Source organism: Cydia fagiglandana, chromosome Z (assembly GCF_963556715.1).
Source record: "Cydia fagiglandana chromosome Z, ilCydFagi1.1, whole genome shotgun sequence".
Classification (NCBI taxonomy): Eukaryota; Metazoa; Arthropoda; class Insecta; order Lepidoptera; family Tortricidae; genus Cydia; species Cydia fagiglandana.
The window spans coordinates 26,386,118-26,402,278 of NC_085959.1; the positions used below are offsets into that span (position 1 = coordinate 26,386,118).

Consider the following 16,161-nt stretch of genomic DNA (forward strand, 5'->3'; position numbering starts at 1 on the left):
ACGAAACAAGTGGCTTAATCTTGCAAGGCAAGCCACAACGGCCGTGTTGCCTAATACGCATCTGTATTTTTGTGAAGATCATTTCGATGTGAGTATTTTCCAGCAAGCCATAATTCCTGTGTTTAAAGAAAAAAAGACTAAATAGCACATTTACAGAACTGGCAGCTGATTTTTCCATGACCCCAAACTAGGTATAGTAGTAAAATATTTATAAAAATATACCAATAATAGCTAGCTTCATCACACGCGACCTTTTATCGTACTACTACATAATGATTCAATAAAACAAAACTTGCCGCTTGTATCATCGACAGCTTAGAAATAGAGGTTCAAAAGGCTTCAAATCAATTAATCAATCGTTCGCATGGTCAGAATACAAAAAAAAAACCAAATACTATGAAGTATATTGTGTCCTGTACACCACATGGTTTTATAAACTATATTTCTCCTGGTTATGGAGGAAGATTAACAGATACTCTGTCTTATCATGATCGATGTGCCTATAAATGACAAGCATAATATTTTCATTTTCTCCATTTGAATTGACCGTACCTGTACTGAACACGAGATACCTATTGATACACTACTTTGAATAATTCTCGTATCTTACGTATTTTTCTAGAGTTGGTAAAATAAAACTGAATAATATCTCAATATTTTATTATATAGTATAGATGCCTATATATACTAAAATTAGTTTATTATTATACCTAATTATCCACCGTACTGCAATAGAACCAGCTCGTATGTAAAAATAGAACCAGCCACCTGTAACAAACAAATAGGTTTTAAATCTGCGTTTACATAATGTCTCATAAAGTGACAGTAAATCGAAGATAGTTGATAGGGCAGATCAAATAGATAAGGTATCAGAATAATCTCCGTTTTCTATGACTTTAGTAGTTTCGGACAGTTATACTAGTAAACATGTGATTTTTATTTGACGTGATTTTAATAATTATTACAAACTACAGAAGTTTTTTTAGACAGGTCCCGGAAGTTTACCGACGGCAAATAAATGTTTAATCACAAAAAGTAATTATTTTGTAACGTAAATTACTTTATGGTTTTCGGACTTATTCGGACCATTGCTTCTCGCCAAATTAAATGTAAAGATATTTTTGTTAATTTCGGTTTTTTTTTGTTGTGATGTGTGCAATAAAGAGTATTTTATTATATTGTTTAGATATATTTGACCTCGACTGCCTATAATTTACGATCGCTCGCTTTATATCCTATAAATTGGTTAGTTCCGCCCGTTACTTTCGTAATGGTGTTGCGTCATATTAGTGCGTTCTTTTGGATGAGTGTTAAGATAAAGCAGTGTGGTACGACTTTATTCCGCTTCCGGTCCGGTGAACCCACCTCCGTTACATCCTTAACAAAAACCCTCGGCCTACAGGCGTAGGGTTTCTATCAACTCTTGTTAACAATTTTGCTCAAACCCCCTTACAGCACAATGAATAAATGGAAGCGGTACTTACAGTCAAAACTAGACTTTTGGTGACATAAAAAAATTGAAGACCGCTTAAGGCCAGTGTGTCATGATGAACTTGATCCAAAAACCTTTGAACCTAGAAGATAAGTAAAGTTACAGAAAGCATAATTGTAATACAAAATAAACACCTAACTTTATAATGACAAGTGTTTATAACTAGGTAGTATTTTATTTACACACATATCATAAACCCTATATTTGCTATTTTAATCTAAAATTCATTGTTTAATGAACATGTACAATGCATTATTGACATAATTGAAATTTCGGCGAAAAGTCAAACAGGCCAATAAAAAGTGTAGATTATGTTACTTTGTTCCCAGAAATATTATTAGTTATTTTATATTCTGTTTAAATATTGCTGTATAAGGTGTCACATATGTACGAGTAGGTAAGTACCTACTTATATATAATAACCATACGTACCTCAACGTTATAAACGGTCGATGGAACGTCATAAAGTGCAGGTGCCAGGGACTGTGAGGTTGTATGCACTCGAGCAGCGATGAGAGAAACACATAAATATCGAAATAAAACAAACATCATTGAATAAGTGAGATATATCACATTCTCATATCCTCCCATAGGCCTGAAATTTGTTAATGAGTGATCATTACAGGTCAACAAATAAATACTTAGCTATTCTACTTGTCACTTAATTGAAAATATAACGTTATGATTGAATATTCTAACGTTTCTGGTATATAATTTATTATTTAACAAATTGGCGACTATGGCGGAAGAAATCGAACACCTTGTTCGTCTACGAGCATCAATACGCGGCCAACTGACGAAATTGCTGTATTAATTACAATAAAATTTACCTACGTCAGATTTCGAAGTAAGTCAGTCAACAGTACCTTTAAAGTAAAATTATGAATTCTGGACTAGCTAGACTTTACAGTAATTGTACTAACCCACTACCAGATCTTGGACAATTTACCGTAGGTTTTAGCCGCATTCCATCTCTGAAATAAATTTACGTAGCTGTATAGTTAAACAAAAATTTTGAACAAAAAATACTCGAAACTGCTACAACAAACAGGTGAACTATTTTTCCACAAGGGCACGAAGAAATTATTTTTCTCATACATGCTCGGCAACATATCCGCATATTGTCCGCAAATCGAACACAGGAAGTGTCCCATTTTTATGTTGTCCAATTTTATGACGGGCAGTAGGTTTTCGGTTGAATTACGAGTGAAATTATTATAACTTTTACAATTCTTACATATTTTGTATCGAAAATTGAAATGCCTAACAACAAGTTTTATTGACCAAGCAATCACCTATTCAAAAATATATCATTACGGACACCATTTTCAGGGTTCCGTACCCAAAGGGTAGGACCCTATTACTAAGACTTCGCTGTCCGTCCGTCCGTCTGTCTGTCACCAGGCTGTATCTCACGAACCGTGATAGCCAGACAGTTGAAATTTTCACAGATGTATTTCTGTTGCATGATTATAACAACAAATACTAAAAACAGAATAAAATAAAGATCTTAAAATTAAGTGGGGCTCCCATACAGCAAACGTGATTTTTGACCAAAGTTAAGCAACGTCGGGCGTGGTCAGTACTTGGATGGGTGACCGTTTTCTTTTTGCATTTTTTCCCGTTTTTTTTTTGCTTTGTGGTACGGAACCCTTCGTGCGCGAGTCCGACTCGCACTTGCCCGGTTTTTTTTTAATTTTCGCGGTTAGAAGAATAGAATAAAATGGCGGCATTATAATTATAAAGTTATATAATGGTAGTATTGAGTTAATTGTGAAAGAAATTAACACTGGCTTGTTATACAGACACTTAGCATCTATACCTAAGAAAGTGGATTGAAATTTATTATGTATTTTATTTTTAGTTGTCAGATCTAAGCAAAGCAAGCGTTAGCCATGAATTATTCAAAGACCAAATGATGGTGTCAACCACAACGCTTAGACTAGTCAGTAAAGAAATACTAACGACAAAAGATTGTACAGTTGAAAGCAAATAAAGAACAGATTAATGGTAAAAGATGCGAAGACGGCGCCACTGATGACGTCATCGACCGCTCGCACCAGCTGCGACGCGTGGTTGTAGTCCTCGCGAACCGAAGCCCAAAAACTTGACGACAAATACTGCAACTGAGAGAATATAGTAGATTATACGACAATGGACTTTAGTAACCCATTGCATCCGAGTAAAATTAATTAAGAGTATCTAAAGGCATTATAGTTGCAGACCATTCGCATACACACCTTAGCCTTGTTATCAATCACTTTTCTATAGATTCCTTGTAAGATTGAAGTCAAATAATAACTTATACAAACTATGAAGACATCCGAGTAATTCCAGGCTAACGTTGCAGTTATATTTATAAACTGAAACAGAATGAAATAAATGTTACTGACTAAACTGCTTATGTCTGGCTATCTATTAGCCCTTCACACTCAAACCACTTAACCAATTTACTTACATGTGGTATTTAATTTACGAATTAAGACCAACGTAAATGTAGCTAAATAGCAGAGTGAGACAGATAGGGAATAATCGATACTTTGTAAAAGCAAACTTAGTCGTATATACGATAAGGTGACAATTTTACGGCGCATTACTTAGCGAGCTCAGCATAATCGCAGATAACATTATTTAGAAAGTGTTATTTTACTCATTTTTAGTTACTATAGTTAGAAAATTGTTACAAATGTATGGTGCGTTTTAGCCCTATATTATGTTTTTGAAATACCGGGTGAAAGTTGTTTATTCGGGTTTCGAATCAATGAAGTTACTACAGAAACGCCTCAAGATTGCTAATCATATTTATTGGCAATCATAATAAATGATATGTATTTAAAAAAATATTTGTTTCATTTAGGTACCTAACAATTTGATTAACCTAACCTTACGTACATTTTTTGTACATTCAAGCGGCCGCTATGGAGTTAAAAAATAGTCACGTGTTTTCATTTGTAGTCTGCCTTTTGCACTAATAAATTTTTTATAAGTTACGATATGGCTTTCCTTTTGCCCACTGGTAACGCTACTGCGCTAAATTTCTTTTCGGCATAACCTCTTTTATATAAAAACTACTCTGACTCGATTGTCAAGTTGGTATACAGGTGACAGGGGACAATTAATTAAAAACTTAGTCAAAATAACGACCCTTCCCCTTTCAATTGTAGTCGGCTCAAAGGTTATATAATATAAAGCTTGTATTGTTCTGCCGCTAAACTGTTGGACCAAGTTTAACCCAGAGAAAAGGTGAACACTGAACTATAAATTACTGTCACAGACTCTGAATGTTTACTTATTCAAGGAGCAAGTCTTTTTACCTATGCTAAAATGTGTTTAGCCTAGGTATAACCGTCTGAGAATTATAGATAAGTAACGGATTTTTTTCAGATAAGGCTTAGTCAATTACTTAATTAAGTTACCTGTATATAAATCCCAATAAGAAAATGGTCTGGTAGACCAAATTCAACAACCCATGGGAAACTAGACTCGATATAGTCTCTGTATAACCGAGAGTGGTCTGCAGCGCAGTCTAGCACCACTGTTACTCCAGAACATTGTGCTAACATATGTTCCACTGAAATAATAAAACTGTATGAGTGCTCGTGTAATCAAATTGTTACTGTTGCCGGTTGCGGTGTGCAATCCTTTATCGATAGCCATGCTTCAGTAATTTTATGAGTGGGAAGCAATGGTAAAAAGGGATGCCATTCCAATAATGCATAAATTACGGGAAACTCATTAAGTGGTTTCTATAATTGGTTTTTTATCTAAATGTAACACAAACCTACATTTGAACGAATGAATGGGGCACTTTTGAATGTGCCATCAGCGTGATATATTGGCCATTCAAAGAATTGCACATTCAAGTATTGGACTTTCGAGGAAATGGATATATGTACCTTAAGGGAATTTCGCCTTTGGGGAACTAGACATACGAGGACTAGGGGGAATTGGACGTACGGGGATTGGACGTTCAGTGAACTAGTTCTACAGAGATTGGACATTCGGGTAATTGGACATAGGGGCTGTCCATAAATTACGTCATCTATTTTTGACGATTTCTTCTGTCTTCGATCTGCTTCGAATGACCCCGTTTCCTCCTACGTCATGCTACCATCATCCGATGTCCAGCCCCCCCCCCCCTAATTATAAATGACGTATGTAATTTATGAATAGCCCCATACGAGGACTGGACGTTCAAGGATTTGGACATTTTCATGGCCAGAACCATTTTATCAAACTCACTTACCGGTAGCCACAGTCAAAAACATTGCAATGAACACGTTACACTTCGTCTTGATTTTCGTATCCACGTATTCATCTAATTCAAAATGAGGTATTTTTTTAATTAACGTAGGCCATTTCTTTGCCACTTGAAAGAAAAGAATAGTTGTGACTGCGCTGGATACGTAAAACGATAAGTGACCTGAAAAATACATTCAAAATTCTAATATTTATTCTGCAAGTAGGTTTCAAAGTCTCATTTACAAGTTAATACATAATTTACAGTTACATAATATAGTGATATGAATAATTCATAGCAACATTTACAAATAACAGTCAGTACATTATATAATACTACAGCATAAGAGTGTTCAATTGTAAAAAAAAAATTCATTGAAGCGGACAAGAGTTTTGATGTCATTTAACGTTCTTTTTCTATCTGTAGTGGTATAGATGAGCTTTCTTAGCCTGGCTAAAACTATTCAAAGGCCTGTAATGATTTAATGAACAAAGCCACCATGTAATGATTTAATAACAAATGTTACAGATTTTAACAAATTACCACTTAAAAACCTGTATTGCAGAACAAATAATACCCGTATGTATAAGTAGTATATTCACGAAGAAAAATTGCACTCAGCGATGGGCGAGTCGAGTTATCTGATTCGACTCGTCACATCGCTAATTGCAGTTATGTTCTATAGTAACTTACCAACTGAAGTTACGGATACATTTGTCTCAAACATTATCCAGATATTTACCAACGAGATCAATGTTTGCGAAACAAATATCACTAACCCGTAAATCATTATAGGTGACACGGCTGTGAATCTGGAATATGAAATGAAAATGAATAGTACATTACTACAGAGGCCGGGACGAAAGGGGTTGCCGGCCGAAGACATATAGACGGCCGAGCGAAGCGAGGCCGGATAGGTCTGAGCGCGGGCAACCCCATTTCCCGCCGAGGTATGTATAGTGCTTTTCTCAAACATGCAATGAAATAAATAAAATATAAAATCCACGAAACCCAAGTTTTATTTATAGAAAAAACTAAAAGTAAACTACACCCAAAATATAACCAACACGTACCTATATCATTATCACGCGTATGTTTTACACGAGTCGTGTATTTTTACTACCCGTATATTTTCATGTATCTTTGATTTTTTCGCCTTGTATCCGTCTGACTGTCGTTTTCTTCACATAAGTTTACATAGTCTTTCATGTTGATATCATGTTTCACATACATCGTTGCTTTATACATGGAGTAAATAAGTATAATTTCCACAGTGTTGACGAATTTGTAGTTACATTCATTTAAAATATGCCACAAAACTGTTTCTAATAAACTGTAAGCCATTTTTCTTAGTTTCTCAAATAATAAAATTGCCATAAGCAACCATATACATACTTCGTCTTTGACTTGGCGGCAGAGGCAGCAAGATATTTAAAACCAATTCTGCTTACGCTGCCAATTCCAACATCTACGATTACAATTAATATTAATTTCATTATTTCGTCGGAACTCATATTAAACTGAAAAAATCAACAACGCACCATAAATCCAATAAAACAGAATGAATATTTTTCAACTTTACCTCCATAACAATTTAAAAAATATAACTACGCGCGTTTGAGTAGACCTTTTTACCGCTAACGTTTAGATGAAATATTTTAAATGTTTTTATTTGTGTAGTTAAATTTATAATTTAAAATTATAAAATTATAGAATGTATATGTAATTGTATGTTATTAAGTTCATGTTGATTTTATGCAAATAAAACTGCAAATTATAGCAAACATTGTTTTTTGTTTTTTTTTTATAGGCGTAGTGGCAGAGTGTCATTACGAACCATAAAGCAAATACTGCCTCTAGTTTCTTTTAATGGATGAATGCCACGATGCTGTGTCACAAATATCTGTGAAATGAAAATTAAAAAAGAGGATTTTGGCGGCCTAGGCCTGCAAGGTGTGTATGAAATTCCATTAACGACCTTTTGTCCTAGCCGCACCTGAAACGTCATACTTCGCAGCCTATTATAAGGAACATAACATCAATATTTCATTGCATGTTTGAGAAAAAATGTTTATTTCTGTTAAACAATACAGGTTAAATTATAAAGGTTAAGATCTCCTAATAGGTATAGACGTTACCTGTGGCAGGAGATCCTGCGTCATGATAATTAGCTAACAAAAATAATAATAGCAATGATATGATAATTTTATTCCCTTTTATTTTGTATGACACAGGTACAGGAAATAGGTAGATAAAATAGAAAATTTATAATAATCAAATATTTAACGTCAAAGTAGGTAATAGAAACATTTTAGCTCATCGGTCATTGACAATTGTATATGATCTTTAATTTCCTACACTAAGTTTGAGTTTCTGTTTAAGACGAAAAAGGAGCTGAGTTTTAAATATTTTAGGTAGATATACCCGACTCGGTAACGGAAGCGGCTCCTAAAACTAGTGCGATAAGGACAAGGCGAAAAATCCTGCGAAAAATCTCATAAATCGAGGTTTCGTACTCGACTGTTTCCTCCTCCAAAACTTAACCAACCGTAACCAAATTTGGAAATCTAAATAATTATAAAATTATCTGTGTCGAACCGTTTTGCTTTTTTGGCTAATTGATATTAGTTTTGAATACTACGCCTCTCATTGCGGCATAGTCAATGAGGCCATTTTGGCCATTTTTGAAGGGCTCAAGCGCCTTAAAAAACAAGATTATCAAAAAAAGCAAAACGGTCCGATACAGATATTGACAATATTAATCTTGACAAAATTAATCTGTGTTGAAAAAATCATTGCTCTAGCATCAAAACCCACGGAGGAAACAGTCGAGTACGTTTGTATGGAGAAATAACCACTCCTGTTGGCTCTTAATCGTAGAAAAATAAAATACCCGGGGTGAATTGGACCGCATATCTATCACAAATTGTATCCTGTATAATTGAAAATAATAGTGGATTACTTCTTTTGTACTAAGTACTGGTAGGAACCTACTTAGAGTCTGTAGATACCTACCGAATATACATTATACTATTATCGGTTCATTTTATTTACAAATTTATGATTACCTACAACAATTAAGTAAAAGTTTATTTTTTTTATTATAGTGTTATTCGTATTTTAACTTACAATGTTAACCTTGTCATTTTAAAGAAGGTACTTAAGTACAATTCAGCACTACCAGGTACTTAGGTACCTGTCAACTTATTTTTATTTTGACCTTGATCACTTGTCCTTATTCGTACTACCTTAGTTGTCCTTATTCACCCCGGATCCAATATGAATTAGGATGGTGATGGAGAGAGAGATGGAGATGGAGGAAATATTCCCTTCAAATCACACTCAAAGTTCAAAACTGTCTCTATTTAACCCAATTTAACGGTATTTGTTTTTTTAATTGTACTTGCCTCATAGGTTCTGGAGGCTCTTGGAATACACCGAGTACTGGCATTAGACCTACTGTTTGACCCATTAGAATTAACCATTTTGTAGCCCTTTGGAATGACGCCTGCTGTGCACTTCGATTTTTGGGAACTTTGTCTGAAAATAAGCAAAATAAGGACCCGATAAAATTGTTAACTAGGTATTTATTTTACGATTACGACATTAGTAGTGTGTGTAGGTTAAGATCCAGCAAATCTAATCTAAGATATAAATAAAATGTAAATCAAGAATATTAATTTACTTATTATAAAAACTTCTCAAAATACATTTAAAATACATATTAAAAATAATAGGTTTGCGAATGCACTTTCCTACTGATAAAGATTGGGAATACCTGATATAGTAGGTTGCTTAAATAAATAATGAAGTATAATTTTTACCTTTATCGAGCTCGTTTATCTCCGCATGATTGAATATGGATTCTTTGCCTCTGAAAACAAATGAAGAGCATAAAAAAGTGTGTGTGTTGTCTCTTAGCCCTGGGTCACGACTAAAGAGTTTGTTAAAATTATCAAACAGAATGAGCTATATTGCGCTAAGAGCAGCAGCAATGTACATCGAACCAAAACATCTTTTTTCCACTGAGCGCACCCTACGTACGTCAATTCAAATTGTCACTCGCGGTAAAACTTTTGAAATTGTTTTCAATATGGACAGACAATTGAAAAGGGGTGTAAAAACGATGTTAATCAAAATGATTAACAAATTTGAAGATATCAAAATAAAATTAGAAACGGACTATGCCGTTAAACAAGAATGTATGAATAAAATCATTGCTTCCGCAGGTAGATGTCCTACTGGATATTAATATTTTATTAGATTTCTAAGTTGGCACTGTAGGAATTGTAGGCACCTTAGCTTTGCTTAAGGTGATGCACAATATTATTTAATATATATGTACCTATTTAATTGTGACAGCAGAAATATCTCTTGAAATAGAAAGTATTCAGAATCAAAACAAGCAAGATGGTGGCTGTTATTCACGATCCACATTCCACAGATAACCCGCGATTTTACAAATATTCCGCCTTTTCTACTAACATGATTTGCTTGACCCGTTATAATTCCTCTTATTACCAACGTAAAAAAAAATCAAACTTTTTATATTCTTAGACGTTATTCATTACAAAATTAAATAGGTAATTATTGACATACAATGTGACGTTTGTCATGATTTATTTATATTTACATTAAAGATAGCGTTGAATAATAATTTTAATGCGGCAACATTAGCATTACCCTGATTAATACAGGGGTGGTTGGGAAAATAACATTATACTACTGGCAACACGGTAGGTAGTGGGGATACGGAACGGAGCCAGTTGGACAGGCTCGGGCAGTTCGTGCACTTGGGTTCAGGCGGTCAAAGAGGATAGACCGTGAAGGATTGGTCAGATCTGAGTAAACGCAAGTACCTCCATTCTTATATTATTAATAGCAGAGTAACCATACTAGAAGAACCACCACAAATCAGAAGTGTTAACGTCCACTAACCCACAATAGGATTTTAAGGTTTATTTTGAATTCTACGTTTTATGAAACGTATGTTAGGTATAGAATTAAAAAGTATTTTATTTCATGAGTTTGGGACGATTACATGTTCCAGATATAAGTTTTTGGTGTTTGCTTGTAAGTATATAACTACCTACATATTTATAAGAAATTTTCAAATAGTAGGCATGATGTAGTTGCAGGTAGTTTTAAAACTCTCGAGTAAATAATAGTCATTAAAAGTATCTCTTGCTTCTTTGTTAGCAACTGAATTTTAATTAGTTTGCATTTTTGCTATTTTGAGTAAGAAAAATTAACGACTATAGAGGCAACGTTGTGTGATGGACCCCATAGTCCCATAGTCCATCCGGTACCAGTATCAGTACCTATAGTGTGTTTTAAAAAAAAAGCGTTTTGTCGGTTACTAGATGATGCTATGATGAAGTTATTAGAAATACGATGCGATGCGATTATTAGAGATGCGATGATGATGTTATTAGATAGAAAGGTTCATGTGGATCTTCAAACGTTTAATTTAGAAAATACAAGTGGTGATTATAACAATTATTAACTTACGAGTAAGTGACTACAGCGTAATGATAATAGTTTAAAATGGTTCAAAAATAATGTATGAGCTTGTAAATTCCATTAAAGTTGCAAGCGCTTAAAGTAAGCTGCGGTGCCGGCAAACACGAGGCCGCCGCATTTTTGTTTAGTAATAGTAGGTTGAACATTCGTAATATAAAAAAAAAAAATCGCTTTAGAGATTTAAAGGTTGTGTATCACCGATTATTCTGACCATGAGTTTATGATAAATAAGTAAACATTATATTTGATGACACTATAAGACCGATTTTATAGACAACCGATAAGATTGATTTTCGTTTGACGTGAGCGTACGTCGAGGTAGTTGAGAATTGGATGAAATTAATGTTTCTTTTTGACGTGAGTGTACGTCATTGAAATTGAGAATTATTTAATGCGAACATGCGACTACATTTTAAAGTGTCGTATGACTAGTAGTTTATAAGGACCTGATCTGACTATGCGAGGTCGCGACAACGCGATGGATGTTTGTTTAGTCCCGAGAATGCGACCAATATTTTCTTTGAATTATTCATATCTAATACGTATATCCTAAAACGTGATTGAACTTATAGTGGTCTTGTCGGGAATAAAAGAAAACGTACAAGTAGCTAAAAAGTAACACAGCGTTATAATTACAAGTTCGAAATTAATATTGATCTCTGTTGAGCTATATAATACAAACTATTAGGTAGGTAGATTTTTTTTTAATAAATGGTAAAATGGAAAGAGAGATAAGTTATATGTATACCTAAAGAGAGCAGATATTGTATAATTCTGAGTATTGTTCGAAATTGTATGGTATTGTTGAAATAAATGTTATTTTATTCATAACAATGATGTTTTGTCACGATTTGAGTATTTGTTTCAACTTAGACTTGAAATAATTATAATTTTTGTTTGAATTTTAGTTCTTGAGCCAGTTGAAGAAAGTAATGAACATCAATGCGTTAATGCTTATAAATTGATTAAGTTCTCTTGTGTTTGATAATAGGTATACCTAACGACCCTAAAACTATGACCTGCTCACGTCTGAAGCTTGAATTGACTTCCATAGCACGACAAATTTTCGTACATTATTCAGTGTTAAATTGTAAGCAATTTACACCGTCGTAACCAATGATGTAGTAGTAAGTTCGCAAAGTGACAGAATTATAACTCAGATTAGTCTTCTTTTTCCTTCTGAGTAAAGATATATCCCCATGAGCAAAGAGAGAAAGGTTGAATACCTTTAAGCAGGTCATTGAAAATAGTACTTAGGTACATACTAAAGGTAAGCAGAAACCGCGGGTAATCAGTGAGGTCAAATTATTCTAAAAGAGACTACAGAGAAATATTGTGAAATATAAACTTTTTGTTTTATTATGATCGACAATTATAACAGAAATTGATTGTCATTTGACGGGATAAAGATACTCGATAGATTAAAGCAGCTTAAGATTTAGAGGTGATCAAAATACATTATTAGAATATAATACAAATATTTTATTGATAAATTACATACTGAACTTTTGATGAGCATGCAATATTACAGTTATTGCTATTTGTTGTTTTAATTTATCAGCTAAAAGTTTACGATACTCGTAGTTTATGTTAATAAAAGTCATACAGTTGAAAGAGGATTAGCATAAAAATATAAGTAAAGACGGATACTTATTTCAAGTAAGTTAGTGCACAATAATGTGAACAAGCAGTTTGTTTACATAATATGAAGTTTTAATAACATGTATATCAGGTAATATTAAGAGTTTGGACTTGAGAGTATGTCGATTAATTGAGATAAATAAAATATCATCGTCATAATGTGAGCTTGCATTATGGTAAATTTACATGGATGATGAGAGTTTTTCATAATGTGAGCGTGCATTATGGTGATTTACATGAGCGTGTGTAAATTAGATGATGAGAGGTTTTCATAATGTGAGCGTACATTATAGTGAATTTACATGAGCGTATGTAAATTAGATGATGAGAGGTTTTCATAATGTGAGCGTACATTATGGTGAATTTACATGAGCGTATGTAAATTAGATTATGAGAGGTTTTCATAATGTGAGCGTACATTATGGTGAATTTACATGAGCGTATGTAAATTAGATGATGAGAAGTTTTCATAATGTGAGCGTACATTATGGTGAATTTACATGAGCGTATGTAAATTAGATGATGAGAGGTTTTCATAATGTGAGCGTACATTATGGTGAATTTACATGAGCGTATGTAAATTAGATGATGATAAGATAAGATAATCTTTATTGGTACAATACAGGTACACGTCAGATACAATTTTGTACAATAATCATACAAATTCCACATTACAGAGTATTTCAATTGAAATATACACAATATGGTAATGTCAACAATTCAAAATAGAAAAAAATAATAAATTAAAAAAAAAGATGTTTTAATTTATAAAACATATTAAATTAGTCATTGGCAGTGCCATTATTTTATTAAAGGTGTAAAAGTTTTTTGTGAGTAACCACGAATCTAAATTTCTTTTAAAGGATTGTTGAGTCTGGACATCTCTGATGATTGTACTTTATAATGTGAGTGTACATTATGGTGAATTTACATGAGTATATGTAAATAAGATGATGACAGTTAATCATAATGTAAGAGTACATTATGGTAAACTTACATGAGCCTATGTAAATTAGAAGATGATAGTTTGTCACGACGTTCAGAGTACGTTACTTATAAGTAAATTTACATAAGTGTATGTAAGAGACGATAATGATATAATTTAAATGGGTTAAATGACACTATTATGTAAGCGATAATGCATTTTGATATATTACACTTATACGAGCGTGTGTAAATTTAAATGCGCTGATTCTATATTGCTTAACTAGTATTTAATGACAATATAGAACTTTGAAAGAATTTATGATAAATTGTAAGTACATGAGTTTGTGTAAAATTACTATCCGATATGATCATACTAAGTATGATTCGTAGCTAACAATGTGAGAGAGCATTATGGTAGCTTAACATAAGTGAAGATAACATAAGAGAAGTTAACCCAAGCTTTTGTATGACAAAAATAAATTTATTTACATGAGAGCGAGTAATGGGAGTTTGTTTTATACAACTCTACAGAATTATTGTATTTTGTCAGTGCAACATGAGAGCTTTGTTTGTTTGTTGTGTTAGTTTGCGAAAGAAATACTTATACATTTATAACGAATTTGTTTGTTATGAAAGTCATAAGAATTACATGATTTCGGAGATATTTGGTACTATTGAGAGTTTGAGGAGTTAAAAATAAAAATATGAATTCTGACCCGAAGTAATTGAAAGTAGACAAAAACAATAGAGAGGAATGTTGGATATTTCATAAGACACAGCTGTTTCATTATTACTATTTAGAGGAAGACTAAACGATATTTAGGAATATAAAGACACATTCGAGTAATAGGAACTATGCAGTCTGTGTTCTATCAAATACGTAAAAGAGATATCTTTCACAATTCACTGACTCAAGTTACTTGATGATCACGAGTTTATTAAAGGAAATGAAAGCTAAACCTAACTATTAGATTAAATATTATTTTAGATGGATAATTTACATAGCGCTATATAGATGTGAAAATAAACTGATCAATTTAATCCATTTAGTACAACAGAGTTGACTATCTACGCAGTCATGATGAAAGATAAATGTATGAAAGTTGTAGCTTCTTTTTACTATTGAAGTTGATTACTACTAAGTTGAATTTGACAGTATTTCAAATAATTAAATGTAATTGTGATAACAGATTGATATCCCATATTGACTGGATCTTTTAGATTTTTATTGAGTGAGTACCTACTTTGAAGTCGCAACCTTTTGTGACAGTGGGTTTGACAAATTGATTAAACTTTTCTCAATCTATATGCTGTGTTGATGATGATCAGTATTCGGAAAACGTTCTAACTACCATGAGTTTGCAATGAGCTCATTCATTATTTTATTAGAAAGGTGTCAGATGTAGAAGTGCATTAAATAAAAGAATAGAGGTTAGTTATCATGGACTAAACAAGATATTCCGTTAAATAAAACAGAGAATTGCAACGTAAAGTGATTGAGTGCTAAAGAGATAGTACCTAAGGTACATTTACTTATGCCGATACCACAAAACACCTAGTATATGAAATATGTTTACTGTACAACTTAAACATAGAACACGAATATAATGCAGAGTAGACTTTATAGACAGTAAAAAGGCATCTCTGGTAATAAATAAAATAAATAATGGTATAGACCTACATAAGTATTGATGTGATGTATGTACAGAGTACAGTACAATAATAAATAAATTATCCATAATAAGTTGGTTAGGTTAGTTACTTTAGTCAGAGTCAGAATAAATAATTGTACTGCCGTACAGAAAGGAAACTTCCTACAAAATCGAAGTTTGACAGCGGTTCAGGGCCGAATCATGGTATCCCTTTCTATTAATATGGCATTATCCCTTTCGGCTATTTAGGGTTGTCAAAATTCAAGTGAGTATCTGTGATCATGCACGCAAAAGGAAGTCAAGTAGTGCCAACCCTAATAATTGCTCGGAGCAATGCTGGGCCGAGCGGAACAGAGTTTGACCAAAGTCAGGAATTTCGCAGCCTTGCTTTAATAAATATATACATGACGATCATCACCATTGCGCTCAAATACTAGACAAAGGTTTGACAGAATTTGATATGAATAGTGATTGTTTCTTTTAGAAAAGATATTATGGTTTGCAAGTTATTTAAATGTATATTTTTAGAAAAGTAACAAATGTTAATGGACGTAAAAAAAAAAGCTGACAAAGGTTTATGGTTCGAGAATCTTAATAAAAATTTGGACTAAGAGTAATGAACCCAGTCATTCCGTCTCCTCGTCTCGCTATGTCATAGAAATAATACCTAGTTTTAGAGAAAGATT

General features: G+C 33.1%; 1 protein-coding gene across 1 annotated transcript; it reads right to left on the minus strand.

Moving 5' to 3' along the window:
- Window positions 1–677: 677 nt before the first annotated feature.
- Window positions 678–5,149, minus strand: LOC134678093 (gustatory receptor for sugar taste 64f-like). Its single transcript, XM_063536542.1, has 7 exons — window positions 5,110–5,149; window positions 4,909–5,063; window positions 3,733–3,903; window positions 3,458–3,612; window positions 1,925–2,087; window positions 1,485–1,574; window positions 678–768 (listed from the first exon to the last, which is right to left on the minus strand). The coding sequence occupies exons 1-7, from the start codon at window positions 5,147–5,149 to the stop codon at window positions 715–717; spliced, it is 828 nt and encodes a 275-aa protein (XP_063392612.1). The 3' UTR covers window positions 678–714.
- Between the last annotated feature and the right edge of the window lie 11,012 nt (window positions 5,150–16,161).

Bases quoted from the DNA above. Each gene is read 5' to 3' on its own strand.
- LOC134678093 (XM_063536542.1), bottom strand. From the start codon at position 5,149: ATGGCTATCGATAAAGGATTGCACACCGCAACCGGCAACA. The intron at 3,904-4,908 runs GTAACTTAATTA...GCTAATAGATAG, and splicing joins TTATTGGGATTTATATACAG to CCAGACATAAGCAGTTTAGT. The intron at 1,575-1,924 runs GTACGTATGGTT...CTTATCTTCTAG, and splicing joins CGACCGTTTATAACGTTGAG to GTTCAAAGGTTTTTGGATCA.